This window comes from Protomyctophum parallelum (assembly GCF_964188405.1).
Source record: "Protomyctophum parallelum genome assembly, chromosome: 18".
NCBI classification, from domain to species: Eukaryota; Metazoa; Chordata; class Actinopteri; order Myctophiformes; family Myctophidae; genus Protomyctophum; species Protomyctophum parallelum.
In genome coordinates this window covers 42223777-42242740 of record NC_139716.1, presented here as the reverse complement: position 1 = coordinate 42242740, position 18964 = coordinate 42223777, and the positions used below count along the sequence as shown (strand labels likewise).

The following is an 18964-nucleotide window of genomic DNA, read 5'->3' as shown; positions in this document are numbered from 1 at the left end:
CAAAATGCTGCAAATCATGAACACATCGCGTCATTTCCCTGAAATTGTGCACCCACATTCCCACTAGGCCGAGGACGAAATGCCACATGAACAATTTCAACTCAGCCTCAAGGTGGCGCTATAACTGGCCGAAAAGTGTTTTTACCTCTAACTGCACGGATCTGTGGATAACCTGGTGGAGACCTGTGCCCGGAAGGGCACTTTTTCTAGTTTTCTTTTCTTTTTTTCATTTCCTGAGATGTAACAGGACATACAGTACAGTTACAGTTACAGTACAGTGCAAGCCGGTTTCCACCCCGACGGCGACATCATCACGAGGACGACATCATCACGAGGACGACATCATCACGTGCCGGCAAAAATGAGGCTGCGAAAGTAAGAGGAGGCACAGCTCCCAGGTCCTCAGGGTCACCGTGGAGAACCAAGGACATGTTGTTAAAGAGACGCTTTAGCCAGAGACAGTGGAACGGAACGGGGTCACCTTTTATTTTTTACGGAAAGCAGGGTCTCGACCCTGTGACTTTCGCTCGCCCTCAAAGACGCATGGCCTTCGGACTGCTCGGGAGTCTGGCCTAGAAAGAACAAAAAAACAGACATGTACGACAAACCCCCCCCCCCTCCCCCCCTCTCCCCCCACACGTGCTTAGAGAGACCAGACACACGTGTTTGTTAGGGATGGTGTTTCTCTTCCCCGTGCTCGTCGTGCTGCTAGAGGTGATCCTCACATAGACATGACAGAACCCATTCTGACCTGAGATCAGATTCATAACGAGGTTTCCGCCGGACACACACTGGTCTGATTGACCCATTCTGACCTGAGATCAGATTTAAAAAAATGTCAGTCGTTCTTCGATTGTTCAAAAATAGCAGACCTACAAGCTCGTAGCGCGCCACTCGGTGGCGCGCTATGAGCTTGTAGATCTGCTATTTTTGAATAGCTAAAGCACGACATGATGCCAACACCAAAATGGGTGCCCGGTCAGAATGGGTTAAAAAGTGGGGTATTTTATTTTTGGAGGTTGTGCGTATGCTAACTATGCACGCGTGTGTGTGCACGCCTAGCCAAATATTCTAGTCTATGCAGACATCAATAACAGAGAAGGCATAGCATCAAAAAACGCACCGTGCATATTATGTTCTTCACTCTTTGAAATTTCCCTCCCAGTCGAGTATGTATGTTTGCGTTTTTCCTTAACGGCTACATTTCTCTTATTCTCTTATGTCTTCAGTATGGCAGTGATTTATGGCTGGAGAGCAGAGACTCGGGCGAGGCTGGAGCTCACGGGGCCTCCAGGAGAGCCAGTGTGTCTGTCGGCCGGGGTGGTCCTCAGGCCCACAAGCACAATGCGTTTAAACGGGTAAGAGAGCCAGTGTGTCAGTGTGTCGGCCAGGGGTCTCCTCACCTCTCAGGCCCACAAGCACAATGCGTTTAAACAGGTAAGAGAGCCAGTGTGTCTGTTCGGCCTGGGGTCCTCACCTCTCAGGTCCACAAGCACAATGCATTTAATAAACAGGTAAGAGACACTAAAGGTCAGCCATTCCCATAACCTGCTGTGGGCCAATTAAAGGCCCACTGGTGGTCCGTGAGGGTATTGCAAGTGGGCCCCCAACTAGTTGGCAAAACACTTAAGATTGTATTGATAATAATAGAGGGTATGCGCTATGCGCATGCATAAAGTGAGTGGCAAATCGAGTGGCAAAGTGAGTTTTAACATCGTTTAATGTGATTTAATGCAACTTTTCTGTTCGGATGTAAGGGCTGTCAAGGCCAGAATGTCTGTCATTTTTTTGCCACTCAGTAGACGTTCCTGCATAACTTCCGGGTATGATGATGATGATGTCACGCACATACCCTCTGTTGTGGCTCTTTGTTGGTTCCAAACATTTCAACCTTATAGCCAACAAACCCACTGATGCACCTAGGGACTATGGATGTACGCAGATATAAGAAGTAGATTGTCCACAGGTTCAATGTCATTGTAGTTTGTATTTACTTTCCTTTAAAGTGCAGTGATGGTACATTACAAGCATTTGTCTCTTCTGTGTTGTCTGTCTGTCAGTCTATCTGCGTAAAACTGGTTTGTCCACCAGGTGCATGCCGCTCCCCAATCACCCAGGCCTACATATGCTCTCTCTCAATCAATCAATCAATCAATCAGGTCTGGGGACGCGTGCCCTTGGTGTCCAAACAGTGCTTCAAATACATAATAACCCATCAAACCAATACCCAATAATGCCAAATAATAACTACATCAATTGTGACGATAATAATAAATAGACATACTAAACAGTGAGGATGGCTTCTACACCCTCTGTACAACAAAATGTGAAAATTTAAAAACAAACGTTGAAAAACAAGTTTTCATTGTGATTCCGGTGAATATAGGAGCAGTTTTAGACTTGAAGGAGGCCTATCTTTTGTTTTCTTTAGACTTTAGACTCAGCTAAGTGGTCAGATGGGTGGGCCACCCACCCACCCATATGGTGGTCAGAAGTGGAGCCTGATCCAGAAAAGGTTGGGAACAACCACTGCCCAAGATAACAAACTCACATTCGGTTTCTCATTTATCTCAGTTGTTTAGCAATCATGAAGATTGCATTACATTTTTGAATGGCCTCGTCAGCTGTGGGTTATAAATAAATAAATAAATGATGGTGATATGAGGCTTCTACAGGACTATTTACATAGAGTAATAAAATATTTCTAATTAAAATGTGAACAGCATGAACATGAGCAACACTTTCTTCATAAAAGCCATCACTTAGTCTTTCCCTGTGGATGACTTGAAAAGCTACTGCTATTTATGTCCATCTGCCTTTTATTAAATTATTAAATGTATTTATTTTTATTTTAGCCCACAGACAGAACGGTCTCCCTCGGCGCGGCCAAACCGAAAACCGACAAAGACGCCGGCATCGACGACCGCCACAAGACCGCCACGGCGACTGACTGCGGCGCCAAAGAGGCCGCGCGCAGGCATGCCTCCGTAGGGGCGTCGTGCCTGCCCCAGCGATGCCCGTCTCCGTCCACACGCCCACCCACCACACTGGCCTTGCCCGGCGGGGCCCGGCGGGCCGCCAGCAAGAGCCCCAACAGAGTGGGCGCCTCGCCTGGCGAGATGCCTCCCAACATGCTGAACGAACTCAAGTCTGTGCTGAGCAGGGCCGGGGGCCAAGGCGCCAAGGACAATGTCTGAGAGAGAGAGGAGAGAGAGAGAGAGAGAGAGAGAGAGAGAGAGCGGACAGGAAAAGCTGGGTCCAAGTATAAGCAACCTGCAGGAATGGCGCCCGCTTCGAGAGAGACAGAGGGAGAATGATGGGGGTTGATGAAGAGAAATACTCTCATCTCAAACCTCATCTTCGTCAGGTTAAAGGAGAGAGCAGTCAAAATGTGCTCTATGCATACATGCCATATTGGGCCCCTGATACTCTGATACTAATGAAGGCTCTGTCCCGTTCTGATACTCTGATACTAATGAAGGCTCTGTCCCGTTCTGGTAAAACATGTGTGGTGGTAGCCTGGTTAATAAACCAGACTAAAATCGCACAGACCGCGGGATATTAGTCTGGGGAGGCTCAGCTTGGATTTCATTTCCAGGGGGGGCGGGTTGAAACATTTTCTCTTTGACGCAATTGGTCAGAGCTACTGTCAGTCAAAGGTCTCGATTGAAAGTCACTGTACCAAAGCCCGCCCATATTGCATACCGTGTCCCGATTGGCCGCCCCATTTCTCTGGTGTAGGAAATGGGCGTACAATTGAGCCTCTCCAGACCGTAATCCACCGGCAGGCAAATTAATTTTTGCCAACGGCTGATTCGGTCTGGTTTATTAACCAGGCTAGTGTGGTGGCTCACTGGAAAAAACTGCTACACCAGTGGGTCTCATAGTGCCCTTGATTTGATTCCAAATGGCCCCCATGCGGGTGAATAACTTTGAACCCATTTGGTTCCATTTGTACACACTCTTGGGGGTCCTTGAATATATATATATATTTTTTAGAACCACTAGTACACTGTGGCCCCTTTTCCACCGGTTGGTTCCCAATGGGAACCGGTTCAGTTCTTTTTGGTTTTTAGTCCATGAGCCAGAGCTGCAAAATTGAAACGTGAATTATGAATTGAGTGGGCAAAATCGTACCTATATTAGATTGTTATCACCATTAAACTCCCCCAATTGAGTACTTACACGAAGACAATGATTTATTGTATTACAAATTTTACATTTTTAAATATGCAAATGAGGCAGTATGTAGGAAAATATGCAAAATAATCAAAAACATGAAAAAGCTACTACTGTGGAAGGGTTATCATGTATTAATTTACTTGTATTGATCCTATAAACAATTTAATATAGGGTATAGTTTGCCCACCAATTTTGGAGCTCTGGCTCATGGACTAAAAACCAAGAAGAACTGAACCGGTTCCCACTGGGAACCAACCGGTGGAAAAGGGGTCTGAATGGAACAGAGCCTTCATTACCGGTAGAATCATCGGTAACACCCGGAAGTAGGACGAGTTATTCTGTGTGCATAGAGCCTATTGTTGTCAACCAGAAAGGGAATACGAACAGCCATGTCTGACAAAGTAACTCCGGTGGGAGGGACCTCAGCTCAGCTGGGAGCTGACCCATGGTGCTACACTACAACATTGATTTAAGACCTGAGATCAGATTCATACGAGGTTTCCGCCGGACACACACTGGTCTGACGAACCCATTCTGACCTGAGATCAGATTCTAAAAAATGTCAGTCGTTCTTCGATTTAAAAAAAAATAGCAGACCTACAAGCTCGTATCGCGCCACTCGGTGGCGCGATATGAGCTTGTAGATCTGCTATTTTTAAATAGCTAAAGCATAACATGATGCCGACACCAAAATGGGTGCCCGGTCAGAATGGGTTAAATAGCACTCCTACACCACTATGTCGTTTTCTGTTCTGCTCTCACAACTTGGTGAACATCCTGAACTATCAACACACAACAGACAACAGGCAAAAGTTGACTGAAAACGAAATATCCCTTAAAATACGTTGCCAAACACGCTTGGGGTCATTTTAACGTCTACGCAGACAGTTTTTTTTTAAGTTGCTTGATTCAGTATTTACTGTTTAGATATTTGATTGCACCACTCAGTTCACACGGGTGTGTTTTCTTTATTTATAATTATGTTTACATTTTGATGGGACTGTGTGGGACACAGGACCAGCAATACACTTAATTTTGGGAGCAACTTTAGTGTACTCTTTGATTTTGTTGAAAATGAAAAAAACATTTCATGCTCTTTGTTTCGCAAAACGGATAAACGGCAGCGTTGTCCTCTTATAGCGATGTAGCTTCACCAGGCAAATGTGCTCATAAGTAAGGAATTCATATTTCATGTTTTACATTTGATGCATTCCCTTTGGCATACTGGATAGATTTATATGAACGGATAGAGTTTCTAAGTAATTCAAAAGCTTCTTCGAGGTCTTATACAGTATCAATACCAATGGGGATTCCAACAAACGGACTTAATAAAAACATCTGCAACTTATTGCCTTTTTGTTTTCACAGATTTAATCAAATGCTCTTTTTGGTGAGTATAAATTCTCGGTCTCAAGCCATTCAACTCTCATTGAATAATGTATAGCGGGGCTGAATATGCGCACACAGGCAATTGTCACTCAGATATATCGCCCATGAAACTTTCATTTCCGAACAGTTTTGTTTTATATTTTATGCTTGTCCTCTATTTCATGTCCTTTATGTTCTAATGGAGCTGCCACGCCTGTGCATTAACGGTCTTAAGATGCTGTGCTGCAGTCTGCATACTGTAGTCTATTGCTCATGTTATCTGTACACACACATTTTCCTTTGGTCGACGATTAGCCTGTTTTTTGGCGTTTTCATTAAAGACATTTTTCTAAAGAAATATCGTCTCCATACGGTGTGACTGTGTACACACTTCTTTGTTGGATGAGTGTGTGTGTGTGTGTGTGTGTGTGTGTGTGTCTGTGTGTGTGTGCGTGTGTGTGTGTGTGTGTGTGTGTGTGTGTGTGTGTGCGTGCGCGCATGCCTGCCTGCCTGTGTGTGCGTGAATAGTTTATTCCTTCTCCTGCTGTCCCCCGAGGCCTCAGGTGTATGAAGGTCGCCATATGGTGCCAGGGAGCTCAGTGACTAAGCCCCGCAAAGTGATTAAAGACATTATGAGTGCCGACATTGACCTTGTCATTCAGCGAGAGGTCGTGGTGTGAGATGGATGCGCCTCGCTGTCATGTGTGCACATGTGGACGTGCGGCCGAGGGGCGGGGCGGCCGCACGCTTTAACGCCATGCCTCAACCCCAGACGGCGATGAGACAGAGACCGAGGGGGCAAGAAGAAGGAATGCAGGAGAGAGTTGATATCCCTGTCTCTATACGAGAGAGAGTTGACAGTTATTTCAGAAGAATATAGACATGAGCCCTTGGGGGTGACCGTGAGAAGGTTTTCAATTAGACGGGGGAGCCGCTGTGGTTTTAGAAACAAGGGATGTTACCCTTTAATCCGGTATGATTTTGAGATGTGGAGCGGTATTGATCACCCCCAGGCTGCTAGCGGAATCTTCCACCGAGGTCGCGGTGTGATCTCTCTTGTCTTCTTGCTCTCTCTTTAATTCTCTCTCTCTTCCTTGCGCTCAACTCTCTGTCTCATTCTGTGAATAACATAAATATCAATCTAACCCATTCTGACCTGAGATCAGATTCATACGAGGTTTCCGCCGGACACACACTGGTCTGATGAACCCATTCTGACCTGAGATCAGATTCTAAAAAATGTCAGTCGCTCTTCGATTTTTCTAAAAATAGCAGACCTACAAGCTCGTATCGCGCCACTAGGTGGCGCGATATGAGCTTGTAGATCTGCTATTTTTAAATAGCTAAAGCATAACATGATGCCGACACCAAAATGGGTGCCCCGTCAGAATGGGTTAACATAAATATCAATCTAAGAAGAACTACAAAGAAAGAAAATGAATTTGACAGACTGGGAAGATTGGCAGGCAGAGCTATGATAATATTTGTTGAGAGACATCTTTATCATGATATATATATGCATATCTGCGGTCGCTTCATGTCCTCAGGTGGTTTTAACTCAGAAAGGTATGCAATTATTTTTTTCCTCCTTTGCCGCCATATGCTCCTCTCCTAATCAGATGTAGATATGTATAGAGAGGGAAGGACATTATGTTTCTTCCAGAAAGGTGCGTCGCAAATCTATACAAGGAAAAGGCACAAAGAAATGGAGCAATCTTCTTTGCTTCCTGTCCAGCCAATGTAAATTCAAGACACACTGCATAACATGGATGCTGAGCTGGGGCTCCTGTGATTTACATTTCCAGAAAGGGTAGGCCTTACATTAATGGAGCCGTTCATTTTCTGCAGCTATAAATAGCTCAACATGCATATCCCATTCTGACCTGAGATCAGATTCATACGAGGTTTCCACTGGACACACACTGGTCTGATGAACCCATTCTGACCTGAGATCAGATTCTAAAAATGTCAGTCGCTCTTCGATTTTTCAAAAATAGCAGACCTACAAGCTCGTATCGCGCCACTCGGTGGCGCGATATGAGCTTGTAGATCTGCTATTTTTAAATAGCTAAAGCATAACATGATGCTAACACCAAAATGGGTGCCCGTTCAGAATGGCATATGATGCAGTCGTGCTGCTCGCTGCTCTTTCTTTTCCCGCTGATCCACACATTCCACCCTCTAATCTCAATTCTATTAATGTCTCGGGAGATATTTACGACACATGGACCCCTTTTAGCCTGACATGGCTGTAAAGTATATGCTCAAAAACCAAGCCAAGCTTTATCTAATTAAAAGCCTCTGCAATCGCAATTCAACTGGGAGCAAGTCCTTAAAACCTCAATCAGTAGCGGCTACTCCCCACAGGTTGAGGATGGGATTTGAACCTCGGCGATGCAAATGGAAAAAGGGATTAAGGGAATGTAAGATATTCCAATTAACTGGGCTTGTGATTGGATGCATAGTTCAAATCGGTGAAACTATTAGGCCTATTGATATTATTGACAGATGCAGGAGAGGACTGAGGACCCCACTGGAGTAAATTATATTTGCTCTAATTCACACTGCTCTAATTGTGCTGAGTAGGCTATGAGAAGAAGGGTACATTGACGCACACACGCACATAAAGTATCGACATCTTTGGAGGTCTGAGATATTTCACAGGGGCATAATAATGTCACATTTGTGTTTTAAAGGGATCACAGCTCACCAAATGAAAATTTTATTAATTTGTAGGCTACTATATATGTACATGCAATGCATGATATTGTCCAACTATCCATTTTGTAGCGCACTCACCTCCCTGCTCAAGAAGCAGAGGTGATCTGAACCAGGAGCAGTGGAAGTGGCAGTAGTATTGTATTACCATTTTCAATCTACCGGTATATCTGCATAATTGATTCTCACTAATGCCCATTATAAGATTACACCTGCACTTCTGTCTACTCATTCTGTCTCACAGCTGATTTGTCAATTTCAAACAAGATATTATTGTTTATTGATGCAAGAACATCTGTCTATCTATGTTCTGTTTCAGCACGCCAACTTTCCAGGAAGAGAAAGGCTATGGTTTCTATTAACTTGGAATGCCCATCGATGATGATGTCAATTGGTAGGCATGTTTCTGAAATGTCCATAGTCCACTAATGAGACACAGATTGAGTGGGTGGAAACTTTTCTCTTTGACGCAATTGGTCAGAGCTACTGTCAGTCAAAGGTCTCAAGCATTGAAAGTCACTGTACCAAAGCCCGCCCATATTGCATACTGTGTCCCGATTGGCCGCCCCATTTCTCTGGTGTAGGAAATGGGCGTACAATTGAGCCTCTCCAGACCGTAATCCGCCAGCAGGCAATTTACTTTTGCCAATGGCCGATTCGGTCTGGTTTATTAACCAGGCTAGGAAACTGTGCCATCTTACAATGAGCATTGAGGGCCAATTGTAAGATAAAGTTGAACATGGGTGTAAGTCCAACCCATTTAGACCTGCATGGAAAATGCCTCCTATCCTGACCTAAGTTTTCTTAAAAAACATCATTTGACTTTTATGTTGCTATATTATACAGTAGGCTATATAGGCATAAGCTATAGCAACAGCTATGCAGATACTGTTACAAAAAGGGCTTCCTGCCTGGAATGAAAGGTATAAGAACGAAAAGGGGTCCCAGGCCCAAATGATAATAATAGCCTATAGGCCTATACTACAAAATAGCCGATCTACCAAAAATCTTTGGAAATCGCTTTGACAAGACACAATTTTGCCCAAAATATGCAGTTTTTTAATGAAACTAAATTGTGATTTTATCAAACCTTTTCATGCCACCTTAAAAGGAGACAAATCACAGCAAACTACACAGATAAGCTGACAGTGACACTGCTACCAATCACAGTTCCCACAAAAGTAGACTAGATTTATAATATAGGAGCCGCAGGCGCACGTGCTCGCAGACGCGTTGTGAGCTTGTAGATCTGTTATTTTCAAATAGCCACTCGCCCTTTAAACATAATAAATAATGTATTATGTTTTATGTTTAAAGGTATATTCAGTGATTTCACTTAATTCAAATATCACTTATTTTTTTGTTTTGTTGTGATAATCCTCCCTACTATAGAGTGTGCTGGCCATATAAGGAGTTCCTCCCTGTCCCCAGTTAACCCCTGGGGGTCAAAAAACCATAGGTTTCGTTTTTGACTCTCTATCCTGATTGGATGAAAGGCTGGGTCCCACAGCCAAAAACGAAACCTAAGGTTTTTTGAGTGAAATCACTGAATATACCTTTAAAGGTCTTTGGGCTTTTTCTCATAGACGCTGTACCTGTTTCTGTCGCAAAATCTAACCTGGCAACCCCGGAAGCAGCTTGGGCTTGTTTTCATCTTAGTAGGTTTTCATAGACCCATGTTGCTTGTTTCTGTCGCCAAAACGAACCAGACAAGGCAACACCTGAAACGCCTGAATGCACGGGCCGCCAGCGGAGACGCGCACCACGCACGCACTTTCACACAACACAACTCGGAGTCGTTGCTGCAAGAAGAGAAGACACACACGGACCGGACGGCACCCGTCCTGCTCCATTTATGAACAACATGCTGCTATAGTTTGTAAACAACATGATGGTGCTAATGTTGATACAGAAAGTGGCGGTAATGCACCAAAAAGATGATTGAAGTTGCCAACTGGCCGCCAAAAAGCTGTCTGCGTTAATTAGACCCTGAGCTTGGGTCAGGTGTGTGCATTAGATAATGCAGCATGCAGCCCAGAACTCCAGACAGGCAAGTGGAAAACATTCTGAAGTCTGAAGAAATGTTGACATTTTAAGTTGTAGGTTAGGCTAATGCTCACTTTAGCATGTTAACTTTGTTCTTTATTAGCTGATACATTATACTGGCACAGCTGCTACACTGTAGCTGTAGCTGAGCTACAGCAGTATATACTATAGCCCACTATGCTCATGTTAGCACATTAGCAGCACAAACTGCACACCAATTAAGTGTAACAGAGTTTAGTGGGTTCCACTTGTTCCATCAGTAATGACAATTCTTATTGGTTAGTGGGCGGCACCTCATTGAATAACACGGGTGTCCACGTTTAGAGTGGTGTCAGACTGTCAGTCTAACATGAGACATGCCCATGAGGTAAGATGTGTTCCTCAGCACACTATATCTTCAACAAGAGTCTGTATGTTTACTGTGATACTGTGATGAATATTAGTTGTTCTAAACATGCTTTTGGTCACACTGTTCATTCTGTTACAGACGTGCTGAGGATTGGGGTGTGTTACACAGACAGAAACAGACCAGACAGATACGTCTGTGTATTTAGTATTTACCAGGTACATTGTGTTGTTGTTTCCTTGAAATCTGTGTTGTATGTTTATTGAGTGGTGTCAGTCCAACATGAGACATGCCCATGACGTGCCGAGGATTGGGTGTGTTACACAGACAGAAACTGACCAGATATACGTCTGTGTATTTTACCAGATTAAACTGTCAACAAAGAGAGAAGTCGTCCTGGAACTTCATTGTTCCACAACACAGCGCAGATCACACGTTACATAAGCAGCAGCATGCTACAGCTACACACACAGGTAAGGTAGGCCTATAGACCCCAGCCTATAGTCCCTTTCGGGACCCTCGTCCTTTTCTGTATTTGGGACGTGTGTGTGTGTGTGTTCAGTGGTGAAAATGGGCTACTTCCTACTGGGTCCTTCAAATAAACAATTAGGTGCTGCACAGGTGAACATAATTATAGTAGGCTACTTGATGTGGCAATTATAAACTATATGCCATTATGGATGAGTGATGTTTCATACTGTATACATTTCTTATGATGGCCAAACTGAAGCCAAGCAAAACTTGACATGAGGTTTTTTTGTAAATGTAGGCCTACTGTAAGTACAGAGTCTGACACTAATAATAATAATAATAATAATAAAACTTTATTTGTATAGCACCTTTCATGACATCAAATGCAGCTCAAAGTGCTTTACAGAACAATGGAGAATAAAAGAAAAGCAAGGCAACGACATTAAAAAACAAGCAGTAATGCAATACAGTGAGGACATGAATAACAAAAAATATAAGATCACTTAAAAGCAATGTTGTAGAAGTGGGTCTTGAGCTGAGCTTTAAAAATGTCTACAGAGGCTGCCTGTCGAAGGTACAGTGGGAGCTTGTTCCAAGCCGACGGCCCGTAGAAGCAAAAAGCTGCTTCCCCGTATTTTTTAGTTGCCATTTTTTTAGGCAAAGCGAGCAGGCCAGCACTAGAGCAGGCCAGCACTAGACCTATGTAATACATTTTGGTCAAGTTATCATGAATGATGATGAAGGCAAACATCCAGAGGCTGTTACTGTAGCGAGTGTAGGCCTTGGCCTAAATATTTACTAGTCAATCATTTTTCAATTGTTTTATTCAATAGTGACCTAGAAAGGTATGTATATGTAGAATTGCTGGAAATGTATTTAACCCATTCTGAACGGGCACCCATTTTGGTGTTGGCATCATGTTATGCTTTAGCTATTGAAAAATAGCAGATCTACAAGCTCATATCGCGCCACCGAGTGGCGCGATACGAGCTTGTAGTTCTGCTATTTTTGGAAAAATCAAAGAGCGACTGACATTTCTACAATCTGATCTCAGGTCAGAATGGGTTAATCAGACCAGTGTGTGTCCAGTGGAAACCTCGTATGAATCTGATCTCAGGTCAGAATGGGTTAAATATGAACATTTAATTCAATGTAGGTGTCCTAAGACAGACCATACTGATTTGGCCTGTACTACTTTCCAACACATCCTTGTTTGTTTTCCAGAGTCAACTGAATTAAGACTCGCCAAGAGGTCATCACGAGTGGATTAAGCTCCATCCCTCTAGTCGCCCGAGAGAGGATTTGCTTCACTGCAATAGGAGGAGATCATTAGGCTACTCTTCGACAGTAAACCCCACCACCTCCTCCGTCCTCCTCAAAGGTAAGGCTGTCTATTTAATTGATGATAAACTTGAGTAAGTTTAACTGTTGCCTATTATTATTTGTTTTGTATGTGCATGGCTGACACTATCATTTGTTTGGACTAGTGTGTGCCCTTAATGATTCTCTCCCTTATGGCTGCCGTGTCTTCGATGCCCTTAATGCATGGGTTTTCAACAGGTGGTCCGTGGACCACTGGTGGTCCGTGAAGGTGTTGCATGTGGTCCCTGACCGTGCATTTAGTAATGTAGGAAAGTGAAGATTCGTATTTTAATTTATTGTATTGGGTTAGAGAAAGTTGAGAAACAATGCAGTAAATGATCTGGTGACAAATTATGACACATCGACGTTGTCAGTTACTGGGAAGTCGGATGTCAAGAACTTCCACAGAAAAGTGAGTTCGAATCTCAAGGGAAACCGTACCGGATTGCCTGGTTGAGTCACCATTACAAGGAAATGTGCCCATAATCAATCACAAGTGTCTGCTTACTGAGTCATAGAATAAGTTACAATGAACAGCAACATGAGTTTAATATGGAAGGTTAATTTCTTTCCCCCACACCACGACCATATCCCCCCTCCCAACACAACAATGGTCCCCAGGTTAATTCTCAGTCAGGGTGGTGGTCCCCAGGTTGATTCTCAGTCAGGGTGGTGGTCCCCAGGTTGATTCTACAGTCAGGGTGGTGGTCCCCAGGTTGATTCTCAGTCAGGGTGGTGGTCCCCAGGTTGATTCTCAGTCAGGGTGGTGGTCCCCAGGTTGATTCTCAGTCAGGGTGGTGGTCCCCAGGTTGATTCTCAGTCAGGGTGGTGGTCCCCAGGTTGATTCTCAGTCAGGGTGGTGGTCCCTGGTTCATACTCAGTTGAAAACCCCTGCCTTAATGCATCTGTTTTCTGGCTCTTGTTGACCGTAACTCAACTCAACCTCAAGTTTATTGTCGCATCACGACAAGTTAACACCCATATAAAGGAGTGAGTGAATGTGAAAGTTTCCCACAGTTTCATTAAACAAGACGCTTCTTGTATGTTGCTCAAATAAGAGTCAGAATAGGGTCGGCGTGCAGTGTCTGGTTGCTATGGAGCGTCGCAGTCCCTCACCCTTTCAGAACAACGAGTGGCACAGGAAATGAATCCCAATGCATTTTTCCCATAGGCATTTCAAAACGTATTTATTTAACCCATTCTGACCTGAGATCAGATTCATACAAGGTTTCCGCCGGACACACACTGGTCTGATGAACCCATTCTGACCTGAGATCAGATTCTAAAAATGTCAGTCGCTCTTCGATTTTTCAAAAATAGCAGACCTACAAGCTCGTATCGCGCCACTCGGTGGCGCGATATGAGCTTGTAGATCTGCTATTTTTAAATAGCTAAAGCATAACATGATGCTGGCACCAAAATGGGTGCCCGGTCAGAATGGGCTAATCATAAGTAGGTTCTACAGTAGGCTTATTCAGGCACATTTCAGCCACCTCTTTTGCCCATTTTAGGACCACTCTATACGCCTATGGTAACATCATTCTACAGGCCACAGGTTTCTGCGTTACACTTTCTTTTCCTCCTTTTTTTTTTCTCCTCCCTGTGGTGCTAGTAGAGCGAGACTGACCAAAGACCGGTCGAGATTCTAGTACATGGAATGTATGGGTCCCATACGTTGGTCTCCTTTCATTGATTGATTGATTGATTGAAATATTTATTAACAGTTTGTAGAATTTACAGTACATTTTAAGCACAAACTCAATACAAAGACTGTCAACTGTGAGTGGACGACCCAATTAAGCATTACACTTGTTTACAACAGGGTCCACATTGTTCAATTCATCAAAACATTTAAAGACATTCAAACATTTAGAGACATACAAATAGACATTTCTATGTAGCTAAAGAACAGAACAGGAATTCATCATATGGGAAGCAAAAAAGGGAAAAGATACAATATACAGTGAGGGAAAATGGGGGGGATTCAGATTTTACAGAGGCCAGTTTCAAATTGCAGCCATCCGTAGGTGCCCTTTGAGAGCGGTTTTGAAGGAGTCAAGGGATTCACATGTCTTAATGACTGTTGGTAGGGCGTTCCACATTTTGGTGGCATAGGAGCGAAAAGAATTTAGTCCCTTGTTTGTGCCGAATCTGGGTTGTACATGGTTTGTTGCACTCCCTCTGGTGTTGTGGGTGTGGACTTCGTTTACATTAAGGAAGTATTTAGACAGGTACATGGGTATCTTGGTGGTTCATCACTCTGTGTGTGTTTAATATGTAACCTACCGTTTGTCTTTTAAGATTGTTGCAGCTGATACAGTATACTGCTATATTGGCCACTATGTGACATACAGTACGTTATTTTATATACCCTATAAGCTACTGTTCAGGGCATGCACCTGATTGGCCGTATAGGCCCGCCCCCACCCAATAATGTCTATAGGTCCACCTACAAATTAATGACTGGCCTCACCAGTGCTGCAGACCTCCGAACTCTCGGTCATTTTCATTTAGTAATGCGCACCAGAGGTGGAATGAGAAACGAGACCCGGCCTGCCGACCTCCACCGTACTGCTATCCAATGACTGCCGCCTGCGCTGGTGGGGAGAGGGGGCAAAAGAGGGCAAAGGAGAGGGGGCAAAAGAGGGCAAAGGAGAGAGGAGAATGTGAGAGGAAGGACTGCGCTGGTGGGGAGAGGGGGCAAAAGAGGGCAAAGGAGAGGGGAAAAGGTGAGAGGAAGGACGTGATTGAGGGAAAGGGATCAGGAAGGGTTGGTAGAAGGAGAAGGACGGCGGGAGCTTATGTGCATAATGTTGATGAACAAAAATAACACGTACTGCTCGATGTCTGCAAAAGAGAGCGCGATGGAGAGTAGTTGTCGTGAACACCCTGTGTCTTTATTGGCTCTTCTGCGTCCGTAGCAATCCTATACTGTATAATAATTAATTATTATGATATACTATATTTAATAAATAGGCCTACCTTTTGTTTTCCTCACAGAATCAAAGCTTTTTTTTCTTTTTTTCACTTAATTTTTATTGAAGGAAGAACAGACAAGAAAAACAACAAACAAGACTATACGGGAAAAGAAAAGGACAAAAAGTAAAAGAAAAAAAGGCTGCATTTTTCATATTACAAAAAAAAAAACATTCAGTGAAATCCTATTGCAATATCGCTAGGCTGAGAGAAGAGATTCCACTTTTCCCACTTTTTATAGAATTTATCCTCTTTGTAGTCTATAAGTATGAATGTTAGTTTTTAGAATCAAAGCTTTTATGGTCATGGTTTCACCAGGACCCTGGATGGCTTGATTCTAGGCTTAACATAATTGATAAATTATTAGAAATCTCTATGGGGAAAATTAAATGCGTTTGCTTTTTCATTATGAAACCCTAACATTCCTTATACACCCATGAATTGCTGAAAATAGCCGGTCTACAATGTTTGTCCATTATGACATGCCCAGAACGGGGACGCTAGGGGTTCAAGTGAGATGGTCAACATTACATTTCAGGACATCCCCTTCCCAAGGACACACGCATAGATTGGAATTAAGCCATTCTGACCTGAGATCAGATTCATACGAGGTTTCCGCCGGACACACACTGGTCTGATGAACCCATTCTGACCTGAGATCAGATTCTAAAAAATGTCAGTCGTTCTTCGATAATAAAAAAAATAGCAGACCTACAAGCTCGTATCGCGCCACTCGGTGGCGCGATACGAGCTTGTAGATCTGCTATTTTTAAATAGCTAAAGCACAACATGATGCCGACACCAAAATGGGTGCCCGGTCAGAATGGGTTAAGCTATCGATTAGAATCAGAGAGACACACATTATTCGCCGCCTCATTCAGAGTTCATTATTTATTTAGCGTCTGATCTAGTGTCTGATCTAGAGTGCCAGTTTGTCCGCTGCCACTTCGCCCCATTGTTTGGCTCTGAATTATGCTATCAAAGGAGTGAGCGGAAGAGTGACATATTATTAGAAGGGAGGCAAACATTAGCTGTTTAATTTAAAGATTCATCGTTACTCTAGTAGATCTCTATATGCAGCGGGCGTCCTCGGGGCATTCGTCTGTGTTTGGGTAAGCTAATGGCTAACCATCTTACGCAGGAGGAAAGCCCCCCCCATCAGACGAGGAGCTTACCATGTTATTGCGAAGCAGTGAGCACTAACTATGAGACCCTGCAGATCATGTCTGTGTGTCCGTGTCTGTGTGTGTGTGTCTGTCTGTCCCGTTATTACACCACCCGCCCGCCACCAGAGGGCGCAGCTGTATCACACAAAACACACACACGCACGCACACACTCACACACACAAACACACACAACTTAACTTAAAAAAAACTTAACTTAAAAAAAAAGAAAAAACTTAACTTAAAAAAAAACTTTAAAAACACTTAACTTCAAAAAACTTAACTTAAAAATGTAATCTTAAAAAAACACAAAAGAGAACTTTAAAAAGAACCTTAAAAAAGTATGTAATTTATTCTAATTGTTGTTATTGCCATTTACGAGCTGCGTTCGCTTCCCGCGTTTGCGCGTCTTACTTGTATTGCACAAAATGAATGAGATGCTATGTAGTGTGGTTGGCCACAGCCAGGGCACTCAGGTTGTTGTCAGTTTATTGTACAGTATGTTTCTAGAATAACTAATAAGTGGGGTGGGTTTGTTAGCCCCACGACCCAAGAGGCCAGACTTTTCGTCCGGCCTTTAAACTAAAACCTGCTCATAATACTGTAGCTTGGTTAATTGAACCAGTCCAGCTGGGGTTATTTTTTTTTCCACGTACAGATGAAAAAGGGTTTCCGTGGCAGACGGTGCAATTAGATTTGCTAGAATAATCTTAAGTAGCCTATGTTTACTGTAAATTGACTTTGTTTTTGTCTGCCACATAGCTCCAGAGACTGTGCTATTTAATATTTTTTAATTTAACAAGCAAGACGGTGCACACACAAATGTGAACTGCAGCCAGCCAAATTTGTTAATGATTTTAACCCATTCTGACCGGGCACCCATTTTGGTGTCAGCATCATGTTATGCTTTAGCTATTTAAAAATAGCAGATCTACAAGCTCGTAGCGCGCCACTCGGTGGCGCGCTACGAGCTTGTAGATCTGCTATTTTTGAAAAATCAAAGAACGACTGACATTTTTTAGAATCTGATCTCAGGTCAGAATGGGTTCATCAGACCAGTGTGTGTCCGGCGGAAACCTCGTATGAATCTGATCTCAGGTCAGAATGGGTTAAAGATTCATAAAGGCCATTCACAACAAAATAAAGGATTGTCATTTGGTTGAGCCACGTTCTCAACTAGATCAGTTGGATATTGTTGACTTGAATGAAAGTCAGGAGAAACACGATAAAACAAGTCTAAAAGCTCCGTTAACAGATCGACTGCTTCCACTCTGATCAATGGCTAAGGGCTTCAAATGGACACTTCACCCTTTTTGTAAAAAAAAGAAAAATGTTTAATGACGTTTAGAATATTTAGAACACTTCCCTGGGGGTCTTTATGTGTAATATGTGGTTTTAGATATTTTATATTTTAGCAGTGAGCCCACTCAGCCCAGTGTCTCTAATGTCATTAGACACTGGGCTCACACTCCTTCCTGGACTACAATTCCCATAATGCTTTGGGGCACTGCTCCTCCTCGTGGATGGGGTAGGGCTGTCTTACTGAGACATCAGTACATCCAGGAAGTATTTTTAGAGAAGATGGGATTTTCACATGTGATGTGACCCATAAACATTGGTCCGTGACCCACAAATGGGTCCCGACCTAGCCCAAACATTTAGATTCTCGTAGAGGTTTTTTTTCCGATTCTGACGAATCTCTCTACGAGAGTCTAAAAGATAACCCCCCCCCTTAACGTCGAAAGTTGAACGTTTGTGCCTCAAAATCACTCTTACCTTGTACAAATGCAAAATCTAAGCTGCTTTAAATGTTGCCCCACTTGTTTGTGAGGTGTACGGAATCAGATTAAACACGGAACATGCTTATTTTTCAATAAAAAAGGTATTTTAATCAACTCTGTCTCGGAATCTGGCGGCCATCTTGCTTTTCTCTCCATTGTAAATGCGCAAGAGAACCCTGGCCGCTAGGGGCGCGGGCAATATTCTGTTGCGCCGTTTACCGCATTTACAATGGAGGATTCAGAAACAGAGTTGATTAAAATACCTTTTTTATTGAAAAATAAGCATGTTCCGTGTTTAATCTGATTCCGTACACCTCACAAACAAGTGGGGCAACATTTAAAGCAGCTTAGATTTTGCATTTGTACAAGGTAAGAGTGATTTTGAGGCACAAACGTTCAACTTTCGACGTTAAGGGGGGGGGGGGTTATCTTTTAGACTCTCGTAGAGAGATTCGTCAGAATCGAAAAAAAACCTCTACGAGAATCTAAATGTTTGGGCTAGGTCCCGACCCACTATTTGTGTGCTTTACACAGTTTAGAGGGACTCTTC

At 43.3% G+C, this 18964-nt stretch overlaps 1 protein-coding gene across 1 annotated transcript in view; it reads left to right on the top strand.

Annotated features, from left to right (window-relative positions):
* The window catches only part of arap2 (ArfGAP with RhoGAP domain, ankyrin repeat and PH domain 2), a gene marked incomplete at its 5' end in the record, with an annotated part of 101566 nt that extends 98366 nt beyond the window's left edge, over positions 1-3200 (top strand). The window contains 2 exons of the mRNA XM_083789592.1: positions 1230-1358; positions 2856-3200. Coding sequence (XP_083645718.1) covers positions 1230-1358; positions 2856-3197 — 471 coding nt within the window. The 3' untranslated portion in view covers positions 3198-3200. The remainder of the gene's footprint in view (positions 1-1229; positions 1359-2855) is intronic.
* Between the last annotated feature and the right edge of the window lie 15764 nt (positions 3201-18964).